The sequence below is a fragment of the Dipodomys merriami genome, unplaced genomic scaffold (assembly GCF_024711535.1).
Source record: "Dipodomys merriami isolate MVZ:Mamm:240054 unplaced genomic scaffold, mDipMer1.0.p SCAF_1, whole genome shotgun sequence".
Classification (NCBI taxonomy): domain Eukaryota; kingdom Metazoa; phylum Chordata; class Mammalia; order Rodentia; family Heteromyidae; genus Dipodomys; species Dipodomys merriami.
Genome location: NW_027202270.1, coordinates 115,668,147 through 115,689,020, shown reverse-complemented (window position 1 = coordinate 115,689,020; position 20,874 = coordinate 115,668,147). Strand labels below are relative to the sequence as shown.

The 20,874-nt window shown below is 40.6% G+C and overlaps 1 protein-coding gene and 1 non-coding gene across 2 annotated transcripts; both read right to left on the bottom strand.

Moving 5' to 3' along the window:
- Positions 1 to 504: 504 nt before the first annotated feature.
- On the bottom strand, positions 505 to 16,565 carry Tmx1 (thioredoxin related transmembrane protein 1). The gene is made up of 8 exons (XM_070028168.1): positions 16,339 to 16,565; positions 12,414 to 12,529; positions 9,687 to 9,732; positions 6,455 to 6,583; positions 3,291 to 3,336; positions 3,094 to 3,195; positions 2,711 to 2,777; positions 505 to 827 (listed from the first exon to the last, which is right to left on the bottom strand). The coding sequence occupies exons 1-8, from the start codon at positions 16,488 to 16,490 to the stop codon at positions 649 to 651; spliced, it is 837 nt and encodes a 278-aa protein (XP_069884269.1). The 5' UTR covers positions 16,491 to 16,565; the 3' UTR covers positions 505 to 648.
- Positions 12,157 to 12,295, bottom strand: LOC138835094 (small nucleolar RNA SNORA70). Its single transcript, XR_011374431.1, has one exon. It is a non-coding gene; the product is annotated as a small nucleolar RNA SNORA70 (small nucleolar RNA).
- Positions 16,566 to 20,874: the final 4,309 nt, after the last annotated feature.

The following is a 20,874-nucleotide window of genomic DNA, read 5'->3' as shown; positions in this document are numbered from 1 at the left end:
ACACACACACACACACACACACACACACACACACACACACACAGAATGAGGGCAATCAATCTTCATAGGTTCAAAAGAGCATGATGGACTTTAAAAAAACCATCTATTAAATCAGTAGCATGTAATATCATGTGTAGAAAAGAAAACTGTAATTAAAACAAGGTAGTCTTTATTAGTTCCATTATCTAAAACCAAGAAGAAATTTTGAACTATACTTCTAAAAGATCAGTTATCAAACACACAGTTCTTGAGACAATGGGCAGAATTCCCATTTATGGGAAATGTTCTTTTTTTCACACAGTGAAACTGAGAAAAATTGGATCAAATGAGAAATCTTTTTCTCTAAAGTAATTTTAAATGTCCCAATAATGAAAGTCTTCAGAAATAGAATTTTCCATCTCATATTTGAAACAATTAATAAATATACACAAATCTTATTGCTTGGCACCAGATTTTCCAAAACTAAATGTTTAATCCACTGTTATGTAATATTCTTAAATCATATTCCAACTTTTATATCCACTTTATTTTCTGAATGAAAACTGTTCAATCTAGACTGAGCCCCGCATATACAAGCAAGTCACAGTTTTCAAAACAAATGATCAATCTTTCATCAAAATCCTATGAAGTGTTACATATAAAAATGAACTAGGATTTATCTGTGGCCAAAGAAGAACCCACAGAACGTTGTCTTATGGCATTCTGTGCAAAGTCTTTGTTTGTTTCTTCTTTATTTTCCACTTCTTCTTCTGAAACATCTTCTTCATCAGCCTCTTGTTCCTCCACTACTTTTTTCAAAGGTTGGGAAAATTCTGGTAATGGTTTTCCTTAAAAAAAAAAAAAAACCACAAATGTGTTTTTGTTGATGTATTAGATCTGTTTCCTAATAAAATCAAGACATAATGATTCATATGCCCAGTAAGTCTTTGAACATCCATTTGGATTTTAAAAAGGAATAAATAATTAAAGGAAAAAAAGTGGATATTATGTTTCAAACTAGATAAGACACATTTTATAAAAAGAAAAATTAGTTGAAGATCTATTTTACAAATTTTTACACATCAATTTACTAAAGAATCTATTTACTAAGAATTAATGAATTATCATTAATGCTGTGAATGAAAAGCATTCTGCACTAAATAGATTTCATATTAATTTGCAATTAATCTTTTAGCCTGTAAATATACTAACACTTCAACACTAGACTGTTTGGGTTCCTAGGAAAACAACCATAAATGTAGTTACTTACATTCTTGTCTATAAGTTTCCTAGTCTCATAAGTGTGCTTTTCTTTCCTCATCCTAATCTATATAATTTTATTAGGGTATTAATTATAAACAATGAATGTATAAACATTAGGAGAACACACATGTAAACCCTATGCTCTTTGCTGGGCCAGTTTCTAGTTAACCTAAATTTGGACCATGCTATGTTATTAAGAAACAGGAGATGGAACTGGACCAAAAAGCTTTATTGCAGTCAATGATCCCAGAATGCTGTAAATCCCAGAAACCCAAGAGTCAGGGTGTGTGGGAGGAATTAATAAGAACAAACTATAGGAAGCACTCCCAGTCTTTGATAACCTATTTTGTGGTGTGTCTCGTATCCCTCTTTATGTTAGGTTCATAGAACTTGGCCTGAACTCTATTTCATGTGAATACTCTGGTTTACAACAGTAATTTCCCATCAGGAGTGGTTTTATCCCCCAACCAACACTTAACAATATCTAAAGACATCTTTAGCAGTCACATATGAGCAGAATGATACTGCTGGCAACTAGTGGAACACTCAACAATGTAAAACACGAGCTGGGCGCCAGTGGCTCACACCTGTAATCCTAGCTACTCAGGAGGCTGAGATCTGAGGATAGCGGTTCAAAGCCAGCACTGGCAGGAAAGACAGTGAGACTCCTATCTCCAATAAACCGCTAGAAAACCGGAAGTGGCACTGTAGCTCAAGCAGTAGAGCGCTTGCCTTGAGCTGAAGAGCTGAGGGACAGCACCCAGGCCCAGAGTTCAAGCTCCATGACTGACAAAAAAACAAGTAAAAGAACAGTCTATCACTAGTAAAATTAAGGTCAAAAAAAGGGGCAATTGTGTCAAGGTTGAGAAACTGATTTACAGTAACTGTTCAAGGAAGTAGCCTTTAGACAAATAACAAATGCTTCTAATTATATTACACTCATTTTGTAGCACGGCCAATCCTAATGAAGTACGGGAATTGCTTTTCCCAATATCCTAGCCCAAAAAAAAAAAAAAAAACTGACGTAATAAATAGTATTCAGTGACCATTTTACTACTGAATTCCTTCAAAAGCAGAATGCATTCAATTTTTTAAAATTTTAACTCAGTTATTTTAATATGAATCCTTGAATAACAGGAAATTTTCAAGTAATGGTATCAATGTTATTATCTACAAGCTATTTATATTAAAAGTTATTCACACTGTACAAATAAAGGAACAATGTTCCAAAAACCACTGGGTACCATTCTCACGTGAAGTATCTATTTCCTCCCCCTTCCTTTATGCCATAGCTGAGAGATGGTAAAAAAAACACTTGCTTAAGTGTGTGGCTGTCTTTATACAACTTAATGAGACTTATAAATTTAAAAAAAAAATTAGGGTTGTGAATATAGCTCAGGCCTAGCATGTACAAAGCCCACATTTAATCCCCTGCACCATAAAGGAAAAGAAAATTAAATATACTTACTTGAAGAGTATGGCTGTGGTTTGCGCCTTTTTGAAGGACAAAGGCAATCTGCTACAAATATCATACACTGCAAAAATAAACAGAAATGTAAATGTACAACATTGGATACAGCCAATCACCAGGGGCTCAAGCCTATAATCCTAAAAGAGGATGAAATCTGAGAACTGAAGTTCGAAGGCAGTCCAGGCAGGAAAGTCCATGAAACTTGTACTTCCAATTAACCACCAAAATGCCAGATGTGGAGCTGTGACTCAAGTGGTGGTAGAGCACTAGCCTTGAGCACAACACCAAGGCCCTGAACAACAACAAAAATATATGGATACAATCTACCTATATTATTACATTGAATTTTTCTTCCTAGTACTCTAAAATTAAGTACTTACAAGTCCTAATAATAGTCCTGAAAGGAGAGTCACTAAAGCAAAAACTGTGTATGAGCCCCAAACTGGTAATCCAAGGTCTTCAATAAAATAGTTGTGGCAAGTCTGAAATCAAAAGAAAACAGAAACTCAAAATATGTTCATTAAAATAAAGTTAACAGTGTTAAAATGCTTAAGAGATGAAATAGTTAAATCCATACCCTGATGTACATAGACAGCCGGAAAAGTGCTGACATACTACTCATCCTAAAATAAAAAGAGATTGAAAAGCTAAGTAAGATACATAATTTTCCAATGTCTATATCTATGTATTCTATTTCCTGCTCTATAATTTTCCCAACATGACAGATTTTGTTGCTAGCTTTAATCAAGACTATGATATAATACTGACTGCATGCCTCTAATAAGGCTTGCTCATGAAAACTAAGTTCTTGAATTGCTTCCACCATCTGGTCTCATAAATAAAACATATGATGGTTTCTTTTCCTTTCCCCCTATTGCTTTGGCATTCTTTTTAACTTTAATCTGATGACTTTGCAATAACTGAGAAACAAACTACAAGCTCTATGAAATCAGTTGGTAATAGCAATATTACTTGAAATCCTCCAAAAACTGAGCAAAGAAGGGAGCTTAAGGAACAAGTTGTTGACCTTCCCAATTAAGAATTATCTCCTGATGGGACTGGGAAGGCCACTCAATGGTAGAGTGCTTGCATGCATGAGGCCCTGGGTTCTATTCCTCAGCACTACATAAACAGAAAAAGCTGGAAGTGATGCTGTAGCTCAAGTGGTAGAGTGCTGCATGAAGTTGAAGAGCTGAGGGACAGCGCCCAGGCCCAGAGTTCAAGCCCCACAATGGACAAAAAAAAAAAAAAGAATTAACTCCTGGGGTGCCAGTGGCTCATATCTGTAGCCAAACTACTTAGGAGGATGATATCTGATGATCATAATTCAAAAGCAGCCCATGTAGGAAAGTCTGTGAGATTCCTATCTCCAATAAACTGCCAAAAAATAGCCAGAAGCAGAACTGTGGCTCAAGTTGAAGATGAGTGCCAGTGGCTCATGCCTGTAATCCTAACTACTCAGGAGGCTGAGATCTGAGGATAGAGGTTCAAATCCAGCCCAGGCAGGAAAGTCCTAAAGACTCTTATCTCCAATTAATTACCAAAAAGCTAGAAGTGGGTGGAGCTGTGGCTCAAGTGGTAGGTAGAGTCCTGGCCTTGAACAGAAAAAGTTCAGGAACAGCTCTCAGCCCCCGGACTAGCACCAAAAAAAAAAAAGGGAAATTACCTTTTGAGCTAAGGCAGAGCACTTATCTAATATATTTAGTATATTAAAAGCCTTAGGTTTGGTCTTTAGCATCCCCTCTCTTTTTTCTATTGGGTTGGGCATTGATGGCTCACACCTATAATCCTGGATACTCCAGAGGCTGAAGCCTGAGAATAAGGAATTAAAGCCAGAGCCAGGGCAGACAAATCATTAAGACTCTTATAGCCAATGAAGCAGCCAAAAAACTGGAATGCCAGCTGTGACAAAAAAAAAAAAAGTGTTAAGAGTTCCAGCTGTGACAAAAAAGAGAGGCAAGGGCCTGAACTCAATTCCTAATACTGGCAAAAAAAAAAAAAAAAAAAATTTTTTTTGGGGGGGGGTCCAGTCGTGGGGTCTGAACTCTGAGCCTGGGCGCTGTCCCTCAGCTCTTCAGCTCAAAGCAAGCACTCTCCCACTTGAGCCACAGCACCACTTCCGGCTTTTTTCTTTTTGCTTATGTGGTGCTGAGGAATCGAACCCAGGGCCTCAGGCATGTAAGGCAAGTGTTCTACCACTGAGCCACCTTCCCAGCCCATCACAAAACAAATGTTAAAGTAAATTGTAATTTTCAATAGTATTAGTTTATTATCTTTCAGTGATACACAAATGATTGTAGAAATAAATGCTAAGTCACTACATAAGTAAAAATAAGTTTTTTTAAATGCTCATGTAAACTATACCTGCACTTGGTTGTGAAAAGATTAATTTTCACTTATATAGTGAATAAGTTTTGGAGTTTCTAACCATTTCTCCTCTACCAAGTATAAGTAGTATTACCAGTAGGTTTTTCTATGTAAGAGCCAATTGCCAATCACAGTGGGTGACTCTGCTGAGCTGACACTGGAGTGCTCCTTATTTAGTTTACCTATTATGAAAGGATTAAGCTTCTGCTCTGAGGAAATGTTAAGATTCACTTATTATATTTTAAAGAACAAAAATATGTTGTTTTTTAAGTCCAACACAGAAAAGTACTTTAATCATGATGCTTCTGTTTTTTAAAAGTCAAGTGAGAATAGTAATAAGAAACTAAAATGTGGACCAGTGTGTAACCTCAGTGTGAATGTACTAATTAAACTATGTAAGGAATATGAAGTTCTGTAATTGGACATGGGAGGCTTAGTGGGTGAGTTTTGACAGCACAGGCTTTGTCAGTCACAAATAGACAAGATACTTATATTTTTACTTTAAAATACCACATAGGGATAATTTTTCCCACACTCCTAGAATCCAAAACTTTTTTTGTTTTTACTTTATATTTATATGCTCTCCATCTTTCAAGGGCCAAGTATAGTGAGGAGTAGGAATAATTAAGTTACACCAGGATGAGACCTCAGCAAAATTCAACAGTCCCTTAACTCTCAACCAGGTAGGTCTTATATGCCAACTGAGTAGCAGGAAACATGCTGGCCATTCCCAATCCTAACCTATCTGTAGGCTTAGTGTTCAATCATGCCATTAGTCACTGTTCAGACAGACTATTAATATAAGTAATCAAACAGGTGGAATAACTAACCAAACATAACTCAATCATTCTACTTAAGAACTGAAGTCTAGGGCTGGGAAGGTGGCTCAGTGGTAGAGTGCATGCCTTGCAAGCATGAGGCCCTGGGTTCGATTCCTCAGCACCACATAAACAGAAAAAGCCGGAAGTGGCACTGTGGCTCCAGTGGTAGAGCACTAGCCTTGAGCTGAAGAGCTGAGGGACAGCACCCAGACCCAGAGTTCAGGCCCCATGACCGGCAAAAAAAAAAAAAAAAAAAAAAAAAAAAAGAACTGAAGTCTAAAGATAGTATGGACAGGGAAATTTTTAGACTCAATAAAAGTATTACCCACTACTTTGTTCAGTGTCTAGAAAATTAAGTTCATAATGTCCCTAATTCCTTAAAAGGGATTTTATAGACTGCTGCATCCTAGCTTAACAAACATAAAAGTATAAAAGCCTTAGTATTAAAGAGACCCAGAAACAACTTAGAACCCATACTTTATTAACATGAGATATGATTACCTGTTTTAATTAATTCTGAAGTAAATTTTTTAAAAAAATACATCATACTTACAGAACAGAACCTGGACCAAACCATGAAGAAACAGGTTCAATATTCTTCCACTCCTTCTCACTTATAAAGTTTATGAAGTCCTTCTTAGTTCTTGGACCCTGATAGCGCCTAAATTCACCATCTTTACAACTATAGAAGATCAGAATGAAATGTTAACATGTTTGCTATTTCTTCACCTCATTTTAAAGCCCAAGAATATGTTATGTACTGCTACCATCTTGACCCAAAGTATAAACAATCAAAAGCCTGATTGTACTGCTATCCCTTCAATAATTAAACCGATATAGTAAATCTCTCAAACCTTAGTGTAATAGCATACTAATGGTATTACTATTTGAAAAGCTATAGTTCCTGACAATTATGAACCACTTTTAAGCTGAAAGTTAAACTTTTAAAGTACTTTTCTGGTACTTACAGTTATAATCCCATCATCTCAGCTATCCTACTTTAAACTGCCAGCCACCTGGTACCATGTTTCCCTCCCACAGATTTCAGTCTATCTAGTCAATCAACTCTGCATTCTTTCCTCCATCCATTGCCTCCTTTCCTTTTTCAGTGTATGAGTTCTGTCACAGTTACAAATGCTTGTTAGCTCCTACATCTGCAAGCATACAAAGTCAACACCTCCCTACTCTGTATAGCTGAGTAGGAGATCCTGTATCCATTTAGAAAAACACAAGGAAACCTCTATTCAAAACCAAACATTTAGCCAGGCTGGTGGCTCACACCTATTATCCTAGCTACTGTGGAGGCTAAGATCTGAGGATCACAGTTCGAAGCCAGCCTGGGCAGGAAAGTCCGTAAGACTCTTATCTCCAATTAATCACAGAAAAAGTCAGAAGTGGTGTGCACTGTGGCTCAAGTGGTAGAACACTAGCCTTGAGCAAAAGAGTCCAAGAACAGTGCCCAGGCCCAGAGTTCAAGCCCTAGGACTGGCCAAAAAAAAAAAAAAAAAATTGAGGAGTGTTGAGCTGTTCACTGATGGATGACTAAGATTTCAAATGGGAGAAATTTTAAGAAAAAAGGCAAGATTTAAAAAAAGACTTGAGCTGGGTGCAGATGGCTTATGCCTATACTTCTAGCTACTCAGGAGGCTGGGATCTGAGGATCACAGTTCAAAGCCAGCCCGGGCAGGAAAGTCTGTAAGACTCTTATCTCCAATAAACCACCAGAAAACCAGAAATGGTGCTGTGGCTCAAGTTGGCAGAGTGCTAGCCTGGAACTAAAGAGCTGAGAGACAGTGCCCAGGCCCAGAGTTCAAGCCCCACAACTGACAAAAAAAAAAAAAGACTTGAAAATAGAAAGGGCAAGAAGCTACAGACAAGTTCAGAGGCATTAAGCAATGAAATAGGAAGACTGAATCTAACCACAAAAGGGATATATAGGGAAAAGGACTGAGTGAAAGGGAGAAGAACCTTAAGTAAACAAAAGACAGAAATTTAAAAACTTAGAACCAGAAAATGAATTTAAAAAGTGGAAAAGGGCTGGAAGTAGGGCAAGTATGTGTGTGGCAGTCTCAAGACCCTGAGTTTATTAAACCAAAACACTACTTAAAAAACAAACAAACAAACAAAAATCCAGGTACCAGTGGCTCACACTGCAATCCTAGCTACTCAGGAGGCTGAGATCTGAGGAGCACAATTTGAAGCCAGCCTAGGCAAGAAAGTCCATGACTCTTATCTCTACTTAACCACCCCCCCCCAAAAAAAAAAAAAAAGTGGAAGTGGAGCTGTGGCTCACGTGACAAGAGTGCTAAAGCTCAGGGATAGTACTCAGTACCTCAAGCCTCAACACACACACACACACACACACACACACACACACAATACCTCAAGCCTCAACACAAACACACAAACACACACACACACACACAGTACCTCAAGCCTCAACACACACACACAGTACCTCAAGCCTCAACACACACACACACACACACACACACACACACACACACGAAACTCAGGGATAGTACCCAGTACCTCAAGCCCCAGCACACACACACACACACACACACACACACACACACACACACACACACACACACACGAAACTCAGGAATAGTACCCAGTACCTCAAGCCCCAGCACACTCACACACACACACACACACACACACACACACACACACACACACACGAAACTCAGGGATAGTACCCAGTACCTCAAGCCTCAACACACACACACACACACACACACACACACACACAAACACACACACAAACACACACACACACACACACACACACACACACACAGGAAAGCAAGATATAGATGTAACCAAAAGCTGACTTGGTCTTATAACTTTAAATGAGAAGGGCTTTCTGGTATTAAGCCAACCAGCTACTTAGGTTAAGGTACAGAAGAGGAAGAAAGATTTGAGAGTTCCTATCTCCAGTGTAGAAGATTAAGACCAATTAAATGAGTGTTGATGCTATCGGTATTACCATATAATCTTGTTCATTCTAACTTCACAACTGAATCTCCACTAGTCCCAAATACAACAGCACCTTCTTAACCACTTTTTGGAAGCACCTACTGCATTTCTACTGTTTATGATGAACCTGTTCTCAGAATGGAATGCTTACCCTAAACTCCTGAATTATCTACTTCTAAGACTTTACTTAAACCCCATGTTCTCCAGGAACTGCACCAGTTCAAAGTTTTTTCTCCTCTTCACTCAGTACTACTGGACTCACTACCACCCTGGGCTCACAGACTGAACTATACGTAATGGGATCACACCATTTCACATGAGTATCAACTTCCAAACCACTGCATATCTCTAACAGAGAAGGCAACTGACAAAAAATATATGTTTGCGAAACACACGTTTGCCCCATCATGCAGGTTTCGTATACCCTCTGACCTGGGCATTACTCACCCCTGAAAAGGTACCCACCGGGCTGGGAAGGTGGCTCAGTGGTAAGAATGCTTGCCTTGCATGCATGAGGCCCTGGGTTTGATTCCTCAGCACCACATAAGCAGAAAACGCCGGAAGTGGCACTGTGCCTCAAGTGGTAGAACGCTAACCTTGAGCTGAAGAGCTCAGGGATGGCGCCCAGACCCAGAGTTCAGGCCACACGACCGACAAAAAAAAAAAAAGGTACCAACCACTGAGAGCGAAACAAGCTTTCTAAGACTATTACTAAAATTACTTGAGCTCTTCAACATGACTTGCTATTCCAATTGTATTGTGCTGTATCCTTTCCCATAACTGAATCTTCAAATACTTACTGATAAATACTGGGAAGTGCAGTTATGATAAATCGTCCACTCAGTCCTACAAATGAATACACAGCAGATTTTATATGGATCAATCATTGACTACTTAAAAGTTGATTTTTGAATTATTAAAATGCTAACTAGAACATGAAAATAGCTAAAAGAGTTGGACCTTATAACAGTGAAAATACAAACTATACACTTAAAGCAACTTTAAAAAACATACCACCACATATATATTAATTACTAAGTTTGTGCAACTAAACTATTGAAGACATCTTTAGATACATATAAGCACTTGATTAATTATATTACTGTGTGGCACTGATGACAGAGGATTAATTTCTTGGAACCTCAGCAAAATGGAGATAGCTCACAAAGTTAAGGATTAAATTAAATAACTGCAAATGTTGCAAGAGGTAAGTGTTTAATAAATAGTAGTTATTATTACCATTTGGGACAAGGCAGTGAGGAACCAAGGTTAACTACAACCAAGAACAAAACTGACTGGTCTGAGAAAGAAATAGCCTTAAAGGCAAAATCTACCACTTAAGCAAGGGACCACATCAAGAGTTTAATTGACTCAACAATCCTAACATTTTTATAATTAAGACCATATAAGATCTTGCTAAAAAAAAAAAAAAAAGAATACAAATCAAGACAACTTTGAGATTCCACCTCACCCCAGTTAGAATGGCTAGAATCAAGAAATCTATTAACAACAGACATTGAAGGGGATGTGGCCAAAAGGGAATCCTACTGTATTGTTGGTGGGAATGTAAACTTGTTCAACCACTTTGGAAAGCAGTATGGAGGTTCCTCAAAAGACTACACATAGAGCTCCCCTATGACCCAGCAATCCCACTTTTGGGCATTTACCCAAACAATCACAAACAAGGCCATACTCAAGCTACCAGCACAACTATGTTTATCACAGCATTGTTTACCATAGCTAAGATATGGAACCAACACAGATGCTCCTCAGTAGATGAATGGATCAAGAAAATGTGGTGTGTGTATATATATATATATATATATATATATATATATATATATATATATGCACACATCTATCTATCTATCTATCTATCTATCTATCTATCTATCTATCTATACATACATACATACATACATACAATGGAATTCTATGCCTCCAACAGAAAGAATAACACCGCCCCATTTGTTAGGAAATGGAAAGACTTTGGAAAAAATTATATTAAGTGAAGTAAGCCAGGCCCAAAGAAACATAGGTCCCATGGTTTCCCTTATTTGCAATAACTAGTATATGTCTAGGACAAGCAGAAAAGGACAAAAGCTATGTACATATGACCATATAAGATGATGTTAAGTGAAATGAACCCCAAGATAAGGACACAAGAGGATTTATCTTTGTTGCTGTTGTTTTTAATGTGCTTATAATGTACCATGTGATTTTTTTGTTACTTTTGTATGTTCTTCCCCCATGGTATAACCCCTGTTTTCACTGCATTTGATTCCTGAATCTTGTATATACATTTTTCTAACTTGGGAAGGGGAAGGGAAATAAGAAAATGCTGAAATAAGGATACAGGTTGACCCATTTTAACAATGAGATATACAAGACACTATGTTGAAAAGGAACTTAACAACTCGGGGGTTGGGGAGGCTGGGAGGGAAGTGATGGTAAGGGAAAAGCAAAGGAGGAGGTAACAATGCTCGATAGGAAATGTACTCATTACCTTATTCATGTAACTGTAACTCCTCTTGTGTATTTTTACAATAAAAAATATATATCAAAAAAAAAAAAAAGATGATGCTAAGTGAAATGAACTCCAAGACATAGAAACAAGAGGTTTTTCTTTATTGTTGTTGTTTTTAATGTACTCTGTGATTTGTTTTTTCTTTTGTTTTTTTCCCAAAGGTTTATCCCCTGTTGTCACTATATTTGATTTTGGTGCCCTGGGTACTGTATAAATGTTTATCTGAATTAGGGAAGGTGAACAACAAAATGGTGAGACAAATGACAAAGGGTAAACTAAGCCAACAGCAATACTCACAAGACAATATGTTGGAAATGAACTGTGCAACTTGCGGGGGGGGGGGGGGGCAGAGGAAAAGTGAGAGAAAAATGAGGGGGTAACAAGTTCTACAAGAAATGTACTCACTATCTTATGGATGTAACTATAACCATCTTGTATATCACCTAGACAATAAAGTTAACCTTTTTTTGAAAAAGAGCCTTAAACATCTTCAAATCATAGATATTAAATCTGATATTCATAGTCGAAGATTCAGATCTCCTCATTATAGAATGTGATGCTGACTCTACAAGGTAACTCAACCACATATACCTTATTCTGAAAATGTGTAGACAGAAATGATGCGTTAGTGAAAGTCCACTTGAACCACAGTGTTCTAGGACTTCTCAAAAGTATCTTACAAGTTAGTCTGGAGCCAGGAACACACACAAAAAAAAATTACATGGGCAAGAATGGGGGTAGGGTAATATTTCCACAGTCCCTTAGAGCAACACATACAAGAAAAGAGCAGTATACATTACTAAAGAATTTGCCTTTAGCAGGCAATGCACTCTGGGTGTCCATCAGCAATTTGACAGGTCAAGTGGGCTTATCTAATTGCATTATAACCTTAAATAGCTACAGACTATTATGTTTACAAAACATAATGTAAGTGTATGCACTGTGGAAAAAAATACAAAGAGAACTGGCAAGAAAGCAGAATCAACCAGATTTACAGTACCTGTTTGTTCTGTGACATCTACTTTTCCAACATTAACCTCAAGATCTTCTCCCCATTCAGCAAAACTTTCCCATTCTGGTTGAAGATTTTGACAAGCAGGACACCACGGAGCATAACTAAGAAATATAGTTATTTTAAAAAAAGTTAAATACTCTAATGTTCATGTAACTTAGGATAAAATATAAAGTAGTACGAGAATATTGTAAACAATGTATGGAGAACTTTTTACTTAAATGTATTGAAAATAACGGCAGTTAATTTTATGTAGATGAAAGAAAGTTATAAGTATAGTTTAACAATCTGGATATCAAGATAATAATGCTAACTAAAAAAAGTAGCTTAGAGAAAATTTAAGATATAAGGTTTTCCACATGAAAAACAAATCTTTCAGGACTGGGAAGGTGGCTCAGTGATAGAGCACTTGCCTTGCATGCCTGAGGCCATGGGTTCGATTCCTCAGCACCACATAAGCAAAAAGAATAAAAAGCCGGAAGTGGTGCTGTGGCTCAAGTGGTAGAGTGCTAGCTTGAGCTGAAGAGCTGAGGGACAGCGCCCAGGCCCAGAGTTCAGGCCCCACGACCAGACCCAAAAAAAACAACAGATCTTTCAAAACCTTTGGATTTTTCTATTAAGATACAGAAACCAAGAAACTCAAGGCTCTTTTAGAAATCACCTACTTTATTTTTTATTTTGTATGTGTGTTCTAATACTTTGAGGGCTTGAACTTAGGGCCCTGCACTCTCAGTGAGTTCTTTCTATTAATGGCTGGACCTCTATCTTTAGTCACATCTCTAGTTTTGGTTTTTGCTGGTCAATTGGAAGGTAAGAGTCTCCATGGTTTGCCTACAGAACTGGTGCTAAATCACAATCCTCATATTTCAGCCTGCTGAGTAGCTAGGCTGATAAGCATTAAGCCATCAGCACTGGCTGTTAGTTTTATTTTTCTACTTCCATCACAAATGCAAAGTACTCAAAAAACATAAGGTGCCATGGGTTTTGATAATTAAGAAAACACAATCTTCAACTTAAAGCTATCATACTTCTGGGAAAGAATGACAAGAGAAAGTTGACCTATGATGAAGGTCTACTCATATATAGAACAGCTAAAAATGTACAATTTTTTTGTTTGTCATGGGGCCTGAACTCTGGGCCTGGCACTGTCCCTCAGCTCTTTAGCTCAAGGCTAGCACTCTACCACTTGAGCCACAACACCACTTCTGGTTCTGTGGTGGTTAATTGGAGATAAAAGTCTCACAGACTTTCCTCCCTGTGCTAGCTTTGAGCCACAATCCTCAGATCTCAGCCTCCTGTGTAGCTAAGATTGCAGGCATGAGCCACCAGCACCTGGCAAATGTAACAATATTACTTCATATATTATGTAACAATATTACTTCATAACCTAACCCCCAAATGAAACTTTGGACCAGTTTCTAAGACCCTGAGTTAAAAAATTCTATGTCCAACCATATTAGCATTCTAATTATGTCTCTGAAATTTGTTATCTTCCCAGGTCCTAATTTCTAATTTGGATTTTTCCACTTTATTTTGTATTCTCTTATAATTTGCATAGCATATATAAAAGAAGACAAGTTTGTATTTCAAGCCAAATTCCTTAACAGTAAGTTGAATAACAATGAAAACATCTCTCTAATAAAACTAATCAGAAATAGATTCTTCTGAAATAATTCATTTGTAATTTTTTTTGGGGGGGGGGTCCAGTCGTGGGGCCTGAACTCTGAGCCTGGGCGCTGTCCCTCAACTCTTCAGCTCAAGGCTAGCGCTCTACCACTTGAGCCACAGTGCCACTTCCGGCTTTTTTCTTTTTGCTTATGTGGTGCTGAGGAATCGAACCCAGGGCCTTGAGCATGCAAGGCAAGCGCTCTACCACTGAGCCACCTTCCCAGCCCTCATTTGTAATTTAAAACAGATGATTAGATATCCTTTCTTTTCAAGTTGTTTCTTATGCTTTGAAAACTTCTTTAAAAGTCAGAATCTGTAGGCAAGGAAAAAGAAAAACATTCTGGATTACAATTTCAGGTTAGATGTTAATTTGGATTATCCAGTACTTTGTTTGTTTTACTCCCCTTAGTACATGAATGCTGCTTTTACTCTGACCAAAAGAACTTAAAATGAATAATATTTCTCTGTATTTATATTTAAATTAAGTCATGAGTGCTTAACATATTGTTTATAACTACATGCTTTATGGGAAAAATCTAAATATAAGTAACAAGAATGACTGAAAAAATGCTGTCTCTGCCTGGCACTGATGGCTCATGACTAATCCTGGCCACTCAGGAGGCTGAGATCTGAGGATCACGGTTCAAAGACAGGCAGGAAGCTCCCTGAGAATCTATCTCCAATTAACCATAAGAAAACTGGAAGTGGAAATCAGAAAATGGAAGTGGAGCTGTGGTTGAAAGTGGTAGAGTCCTAGCCTTGAGTGAAAGAGCTCAGGGACAGTGCCCAGGCCCTAAATTCAAGCCCAATGACCAAAGGGGGGAAAAAATACTATCACTGATTTTTATTTCCTCTTCCCTGCCCCTTCAACACAACATGTAAATTCATTTCAGAGTTGCAGACCATATGCATAATAAGCATTTTCTTCTATCTTACCCTCCATAAATATGCTCTAAGTGTGTGGGGGGTCGGGAGTGCTTTTAACTATTCAGGAGTTCTCATTCAGTCCTCTGGGTTCTTCCTTGGGGAATGTCTACTTACGATTGCCCAACTATACCTATAATACAAGAAAATACCTAAGCCTTGTTAAAGGGTGTGATATATCACGCAATAACTACATGCTTACAGTATAAGCCTAAAGTATAGAAATATCTGAATATGTCAGTTAAGTATTTAGACATCTATTTCTCTCATCTGTAAAAAGGAGGAAATTACTACACAGGAAGAATTTGTAGGACATGTAATAAGCTTGGCAGTGTCCGGTACACAGTTAGTAGCCAATACTGGTGTTTTGTTGTTGTTTTTTACTATATCCTCTATTAGTTTCCCCTCATATCAACACTATTTTCACTACCATCACTAGCTTATTATCTAAAACAAAAGCAGATTATTTCCTATCACAGCAGAAAGACAAAGTAGGATCATCACACAAGACACATGCTTTTTTTGGGGGGATAATAAACGATGACCTGGTGCTCTTAAAAAGCTTATCATAATTATGCTAGTATATTAATCTCTTAATACAGTATCACTTGCAAAGGCCCACGGGTCACAATTCAAAGCATTCTCTACATTGCAAAAGACACACACTCAAGGAAAACCGGGATGAGGAATGAAAGAGAAAGGGAGCAAGTAACGGGGAGGAAACGAGGAAACAAAACATTCAAAAGTAGCCCGATTTCAGCCAGGCACAAACAATGTTCTTATAAAAGTACCTACTTCATAAAAATACACAACTAGCCCCAAATGCTAACTCGGCAAACAGACCCAACCTACTTCCTAGGGAGAGACCAAAGGCGAGGAAAGGCTGTGCTACCCGGGCTCTCCTGAAGAGTCTGGCGGATATTTAAGTCTACAAACCCATCCGCTTCAAGATCACCCCAAAACAAACCAATTACATATAATACGGTCAAGGGGGGTAACGGGCCCCCACCCACCCCCACCCACCCACCTCATCTCACCCCACGCTCAAGGCCACGAAGGAGGAAAGTTCGAGGCTTGGAGGCGCCTCGACACTCCCGCGGGGACTTGGCAGGTGGATGCCACCGGGGAGCAGGGGGGACCCCGTGGAGGTGGGGACTGGGGTGCCGGGGCGCCCGCTCCGTGACAGGACGAGCGGGGTCCGGGGGTGGCGGCTTGAGCAAGGGGAAGGTGGGCAAGGCCGAGCGCAGGTGCGCAGGCCCACGGCCCGGAGCCCGGCCCCGCGGAGCCCGGCCCGCGCCGACCGCGGCCACCCCGCACTCACAATTCTATCATCCACTCGCCTTCCAGCAACTCCGTCCAGTTCTCGTCCGTGATGACGCGCACGTCGCTCCGCCGTCCGTCAGCCCGCGGAGCCCCACAACACAAAAGCACCGAGACGACCAGGGGAACCACGAGACGCCCCGAGAGCGACATGTCGCCTGCTCGCCCACCCCTCAGCCCGCGCGGCAGCCCCACCTCCCCGCACAAGCTCCCGCTTCCGGCCTCGTTCGCCGCTCTGCGCATGCTCCTAGGGAGCAGACTCAGTGCGCATGTCTGGGCCTTGGATTCAGTGGCTGCGGGCGTGGAGAGAGAAGCGCGCCGTTTGGTTCGGCTCAGCACACAAAAGCTGTCTCTGGCCTCCGTCGGTGGAGCGGAGCCACGCGATCCAATGAAAAGTGAGAAAGGGGGCGTGGTGAAGAAAGTGGGCGGGACTTTGAGGAAGTGTCTCTCCGAATACGGCTCCGCCTGTATTTTGGCGCCAAACGCTTGGCGTTTAAACTGACACCCGCGCCAGTGGGTACTATAGTTATACTAAAGCAGTTTGCTAGAGCCTTCAGAAGACATATTTGAAAAACTCTTCAATAAATTTGGTGGAAAGCCGTGCTTCCGTGGCTCACGATTGTAATCCCAGCAAGGCCAGAGCCTGAGATCTGAGGATGCCAGTGCGCAGGCTGAGAGACTCTGATCTCCCATTAACCACCAAAAGGCCCAGAAGCAGAGACATCTAAGGGACAGCATCCAGTTCTGGAGGCCCAGCCCAAGAACCACACCAAAACAACAAAACAGTGAATGGATTGTTGATGGTTATTAAGCCGAACGATGAATGAATGGTTCCTCTCGGAGGGTGTATAGAAGTTGCACCGAGAATTTTCCTTTCCCGGTCGTGGGGCTTGAACTCTGGGCCTGGGCGCTGTCCCTCAGCTCTTCAGCTCAAGGCCAGCGCTCTACCACTTGAGCCACAGCGCCACTTCCGGCTTTTTCTGCTTATGTGGACACTAAGCCACATTCTCAGCCCCCAGATTTCTTGACTGGTTGTCTCTCCTTGATTTCCAGACATTGTCATGTCCTAGGATGCCATACTGGTCTCCTGTTTCTCTTCCTATCACCATAAGGGATTTATTGGGAGAAGGACCTGTGTAAAATCAGAATTAAAAGTTAGGAGCGGGCAGGGGATCATTCAGACTAAATTATCAGTCTGACACCTGTGGAACAAGAAAGAGGCTGAGAAGAGCTTAGATTGCTGTCCTTATTAAGTCATACCAGACTAACTAGGAGTCAAAATTGCCCATTGGAGGAATCCCATATCAGGTAGAAAAATCTGGCACTCATACATCTGTCGCTTCGCCATTGGCTTGAAGGGAAGGCAGCAGCTGGGGGGAAAGACTATGGCTTCAGCATTGACAATGGCAGCTTTGGATGACAGCAAGTTCCTGGCAGTCCTGAGTAGTGCCTCTCCATGACCATCACATAGGATATTACAGGATATCATATGTACTAATACATATTTGATAAATGACTAGAGGAATAAGGTTAGGAGGCAATGCAGGGCACTAGAAATATGATGAGGATCCGATATATGATTTTTAACTTTCTAGTAAACTTTCAAAAGTAAAATTTTTTTAATATTTTAAAACAATATGCTGGAAAAGATCCATCTAGCAATAACAAACTGTAAAGTTTAGTATTTCCAGTTACTCAGAGAGCTGTTACTAAAATTCACATACATACTATGGAGAAAAGCCTCAGAAAAAATTCCAGAAACTAGAAGCCCGGCACTGGTGGCTCACGCCTGTAATCCTAGCTACTCAGGAGGCTGAGATCTGAGGATCGCGGTTCAAAGCCAGCCCAGGCAGGAAAGACCGTGAGACTCCTATCTCCAATAAACCACCAGAAAACCGGAAGTGGCGCTGTGGCTCAAGTGGTAGAGCGCTCGCCTTGAGCTGAAGAGCTGAGGGACAGCGCCCAGGCCCAGAGTTCAAGCCCCACGACCGACAAAAAAAAAAAAAAAATTCCAGAAACTAGAGGTAAGAGTGTATAATGGTTAGCTTGTGGGAGGGCAGATCTGTGTCCCGCCACTGGCTAGAAAGATGACCATGGCAGTTTTCCCTTTTCAGAGGATCATCAGTTACAACAACTACAGGCCATAGTGTCCTAGCAATATCCCCTATATCTGGCCCCCTATGACAGATACTAACCTTTTATTTTCTGGAGAAGTCTCTTAAGAAGAAAGTAGGGGTTAGCAGGAGAGGCCATGGTGTTTACCGCAGCTAGGAGTTTCTAGAGATGGTTCCAGAAGGCATCTATTTAGCAACCATCTGGAAAGTATGTTAGTATTTTAACTGGTGTAATTTGACTGCCACATGGTGACCAAATACTTTATACTAGGCTAGGATTATTCAGCTTCCTCTGATAATTGAAATATTAAATGAAAGATTATTAGACTTTGCCAGAGAACCATTTAGACATCCAGGTACAGAGAACAAAGAAAGGTTTATTGCTGGGAAGACTCTTTCTCACAAGGGAGAAGTGAGAAGAAGCACCTGCTATTGTCTGAGGTGACCTATATAACCTAGGAGGTTTGGGAGGAGCTAGAAGGCACTAGTAGGTGGAGACCCTGGTGTGGATGTGTGGGCCAAGGGCTTCATCATGGCGGATTTATGGCTGCTATCCAAATAGTAGATAAGGGTCCTGCAGCTGCCCAGACCTGAAGGCCACTCTAAGGGGCTCTTGTTGCCTTATATGGTGATAGCTGCCCCAGAGAAGTGCCACCCCAAGGTAAAGGGGGTTGGAAGTATTTACTGCCTTTACTACAGGGGCCTAGTGTTTAGGACAAGAAACTGCTTATGACTTAACTTCACTAGCTTCTTACCATGAAAGCTCTCAAGGAATTGATATTAAATTTGAATTACTCAAACTAGACGGATTCTCTCCTTAATTGCTCTCAAATCCCTATCTTTATTCTACTGCTAGGTCACATCCCGGGCCACTTCTGGTCACTTGCCTCCCATCTGACCTTAGGAGGGTCACAGACCCTGAGGTCACATCTGGATCCAGTGTGGCCACACCTTTCCCCCATCTGGCCACACCTCTTCTTGTCCCTGGCCTAGATAAGTTCTGGACAGGGGTGGGTTGCCCCTTCCTTTTCTGCCATGCCTCTCCACTATGCACGGCGGGGGCAGCAGTTCGGCATAGAAATTTCATTTCCTGCCTGAATAGCGCGTGGTGTTCTCTTCATCGGCTACCTAATGAAACCTACCTATTTAATATACCTTACAGTAAGGGTGGTTGGGACCTGAATATTCTCAGTCTGTGCACCTGAGGGAAGGCTTTTCATCCTGTGTGTGAGGTTACATACACCAGCAATTTGGACTCTGCAAGTAGATTTGAAGCCTTCACGTTCTATTGAGGTACTCCATCTCTTGATTGGAATCTGAGGAGGATGCCCTGTGTTCTTGTTTCCGCCCTCTAAAGCAGAGCTTTCTCCCAAAATGAGCTATAGGAAAAGGAAGACAAGAGTTTGTGGTAGCTCAGATAGCACAGATTCTCATTGTTCTTTCTAAAGCTTAGTAGGTTTCTTAGGAAAAAGTTTAAAAGCCATCTGTAAGCATCATGCCCACCTTTGGTCCTCAGCTCCCCCCAGACCTAAGCTTCTCCCAGCCCTAGAGTTCCCGCCATACAGCTGGTCCCTCCCTCTCTCCACCCAGACCCACCTGAGCTCCCATCTACCTCACTTCCTACCCCCAGACCTTGCTGCTACCTAGAGAGTGGAGAGTGCCATGTGCTTGCTCTCCAGGGAAAATATGACTCCTCTAATAAACCTTGTAATAATCTTTCTCCTGAGTCTGCCTGCCTCCGTGTGGTCCCCTGGGATGAATGTTAGGGATCCTTTCAGTCATCATTTTTATATAACCTAGGGCATTTCCAGAAATTTTATGATTGTTTTGGTTTCCTATGGTGTTACAGAGTGAATTGTATCCCCTTAAATTCATATGTTGACATCCTAACCTTTGGTGACTTAGAACATGACTATATTTTGAAATGGGGTCTTTAGCAAGGCAGTTAAATCTATTGTGAGGAGCCTTAATCCCCTCTGAGGCTCCTCATACAAGGAGGTGGGGCACAGCGTCCAAGCCTTAGGAGACAGATTGGGAGGATTACAGTTCCAAGCACACATTTTTGTAAGGTGAATCATCCCAGAAGAAGCCACATTTTGAAGGTTGGAATATTGGAGTCTTTATTATACAGTTAGCAGGCTGCAGGCAACCAGTTGTTAGAAAGGCCTGCAGCCCCCAAATACACATAACAGCTAGGAAACAGGCTAGAGAGAAAGAAAGAACAAAAACAATACCAACAAACTAATTCAGCTCCAATAGAGAGCTGAATTGGGACAACATGATGACCAGAAATGAACCAGGAGACAGGAGACAGGACATGATCACAAAGACACGTGTGGCATGGTGTTATGGCAGGTAGGCTGGTCCGGGCCTAAATAGGGCCTGAGCAGGGGAAATTCCCAGTCCCAGGCATTGGACTGACA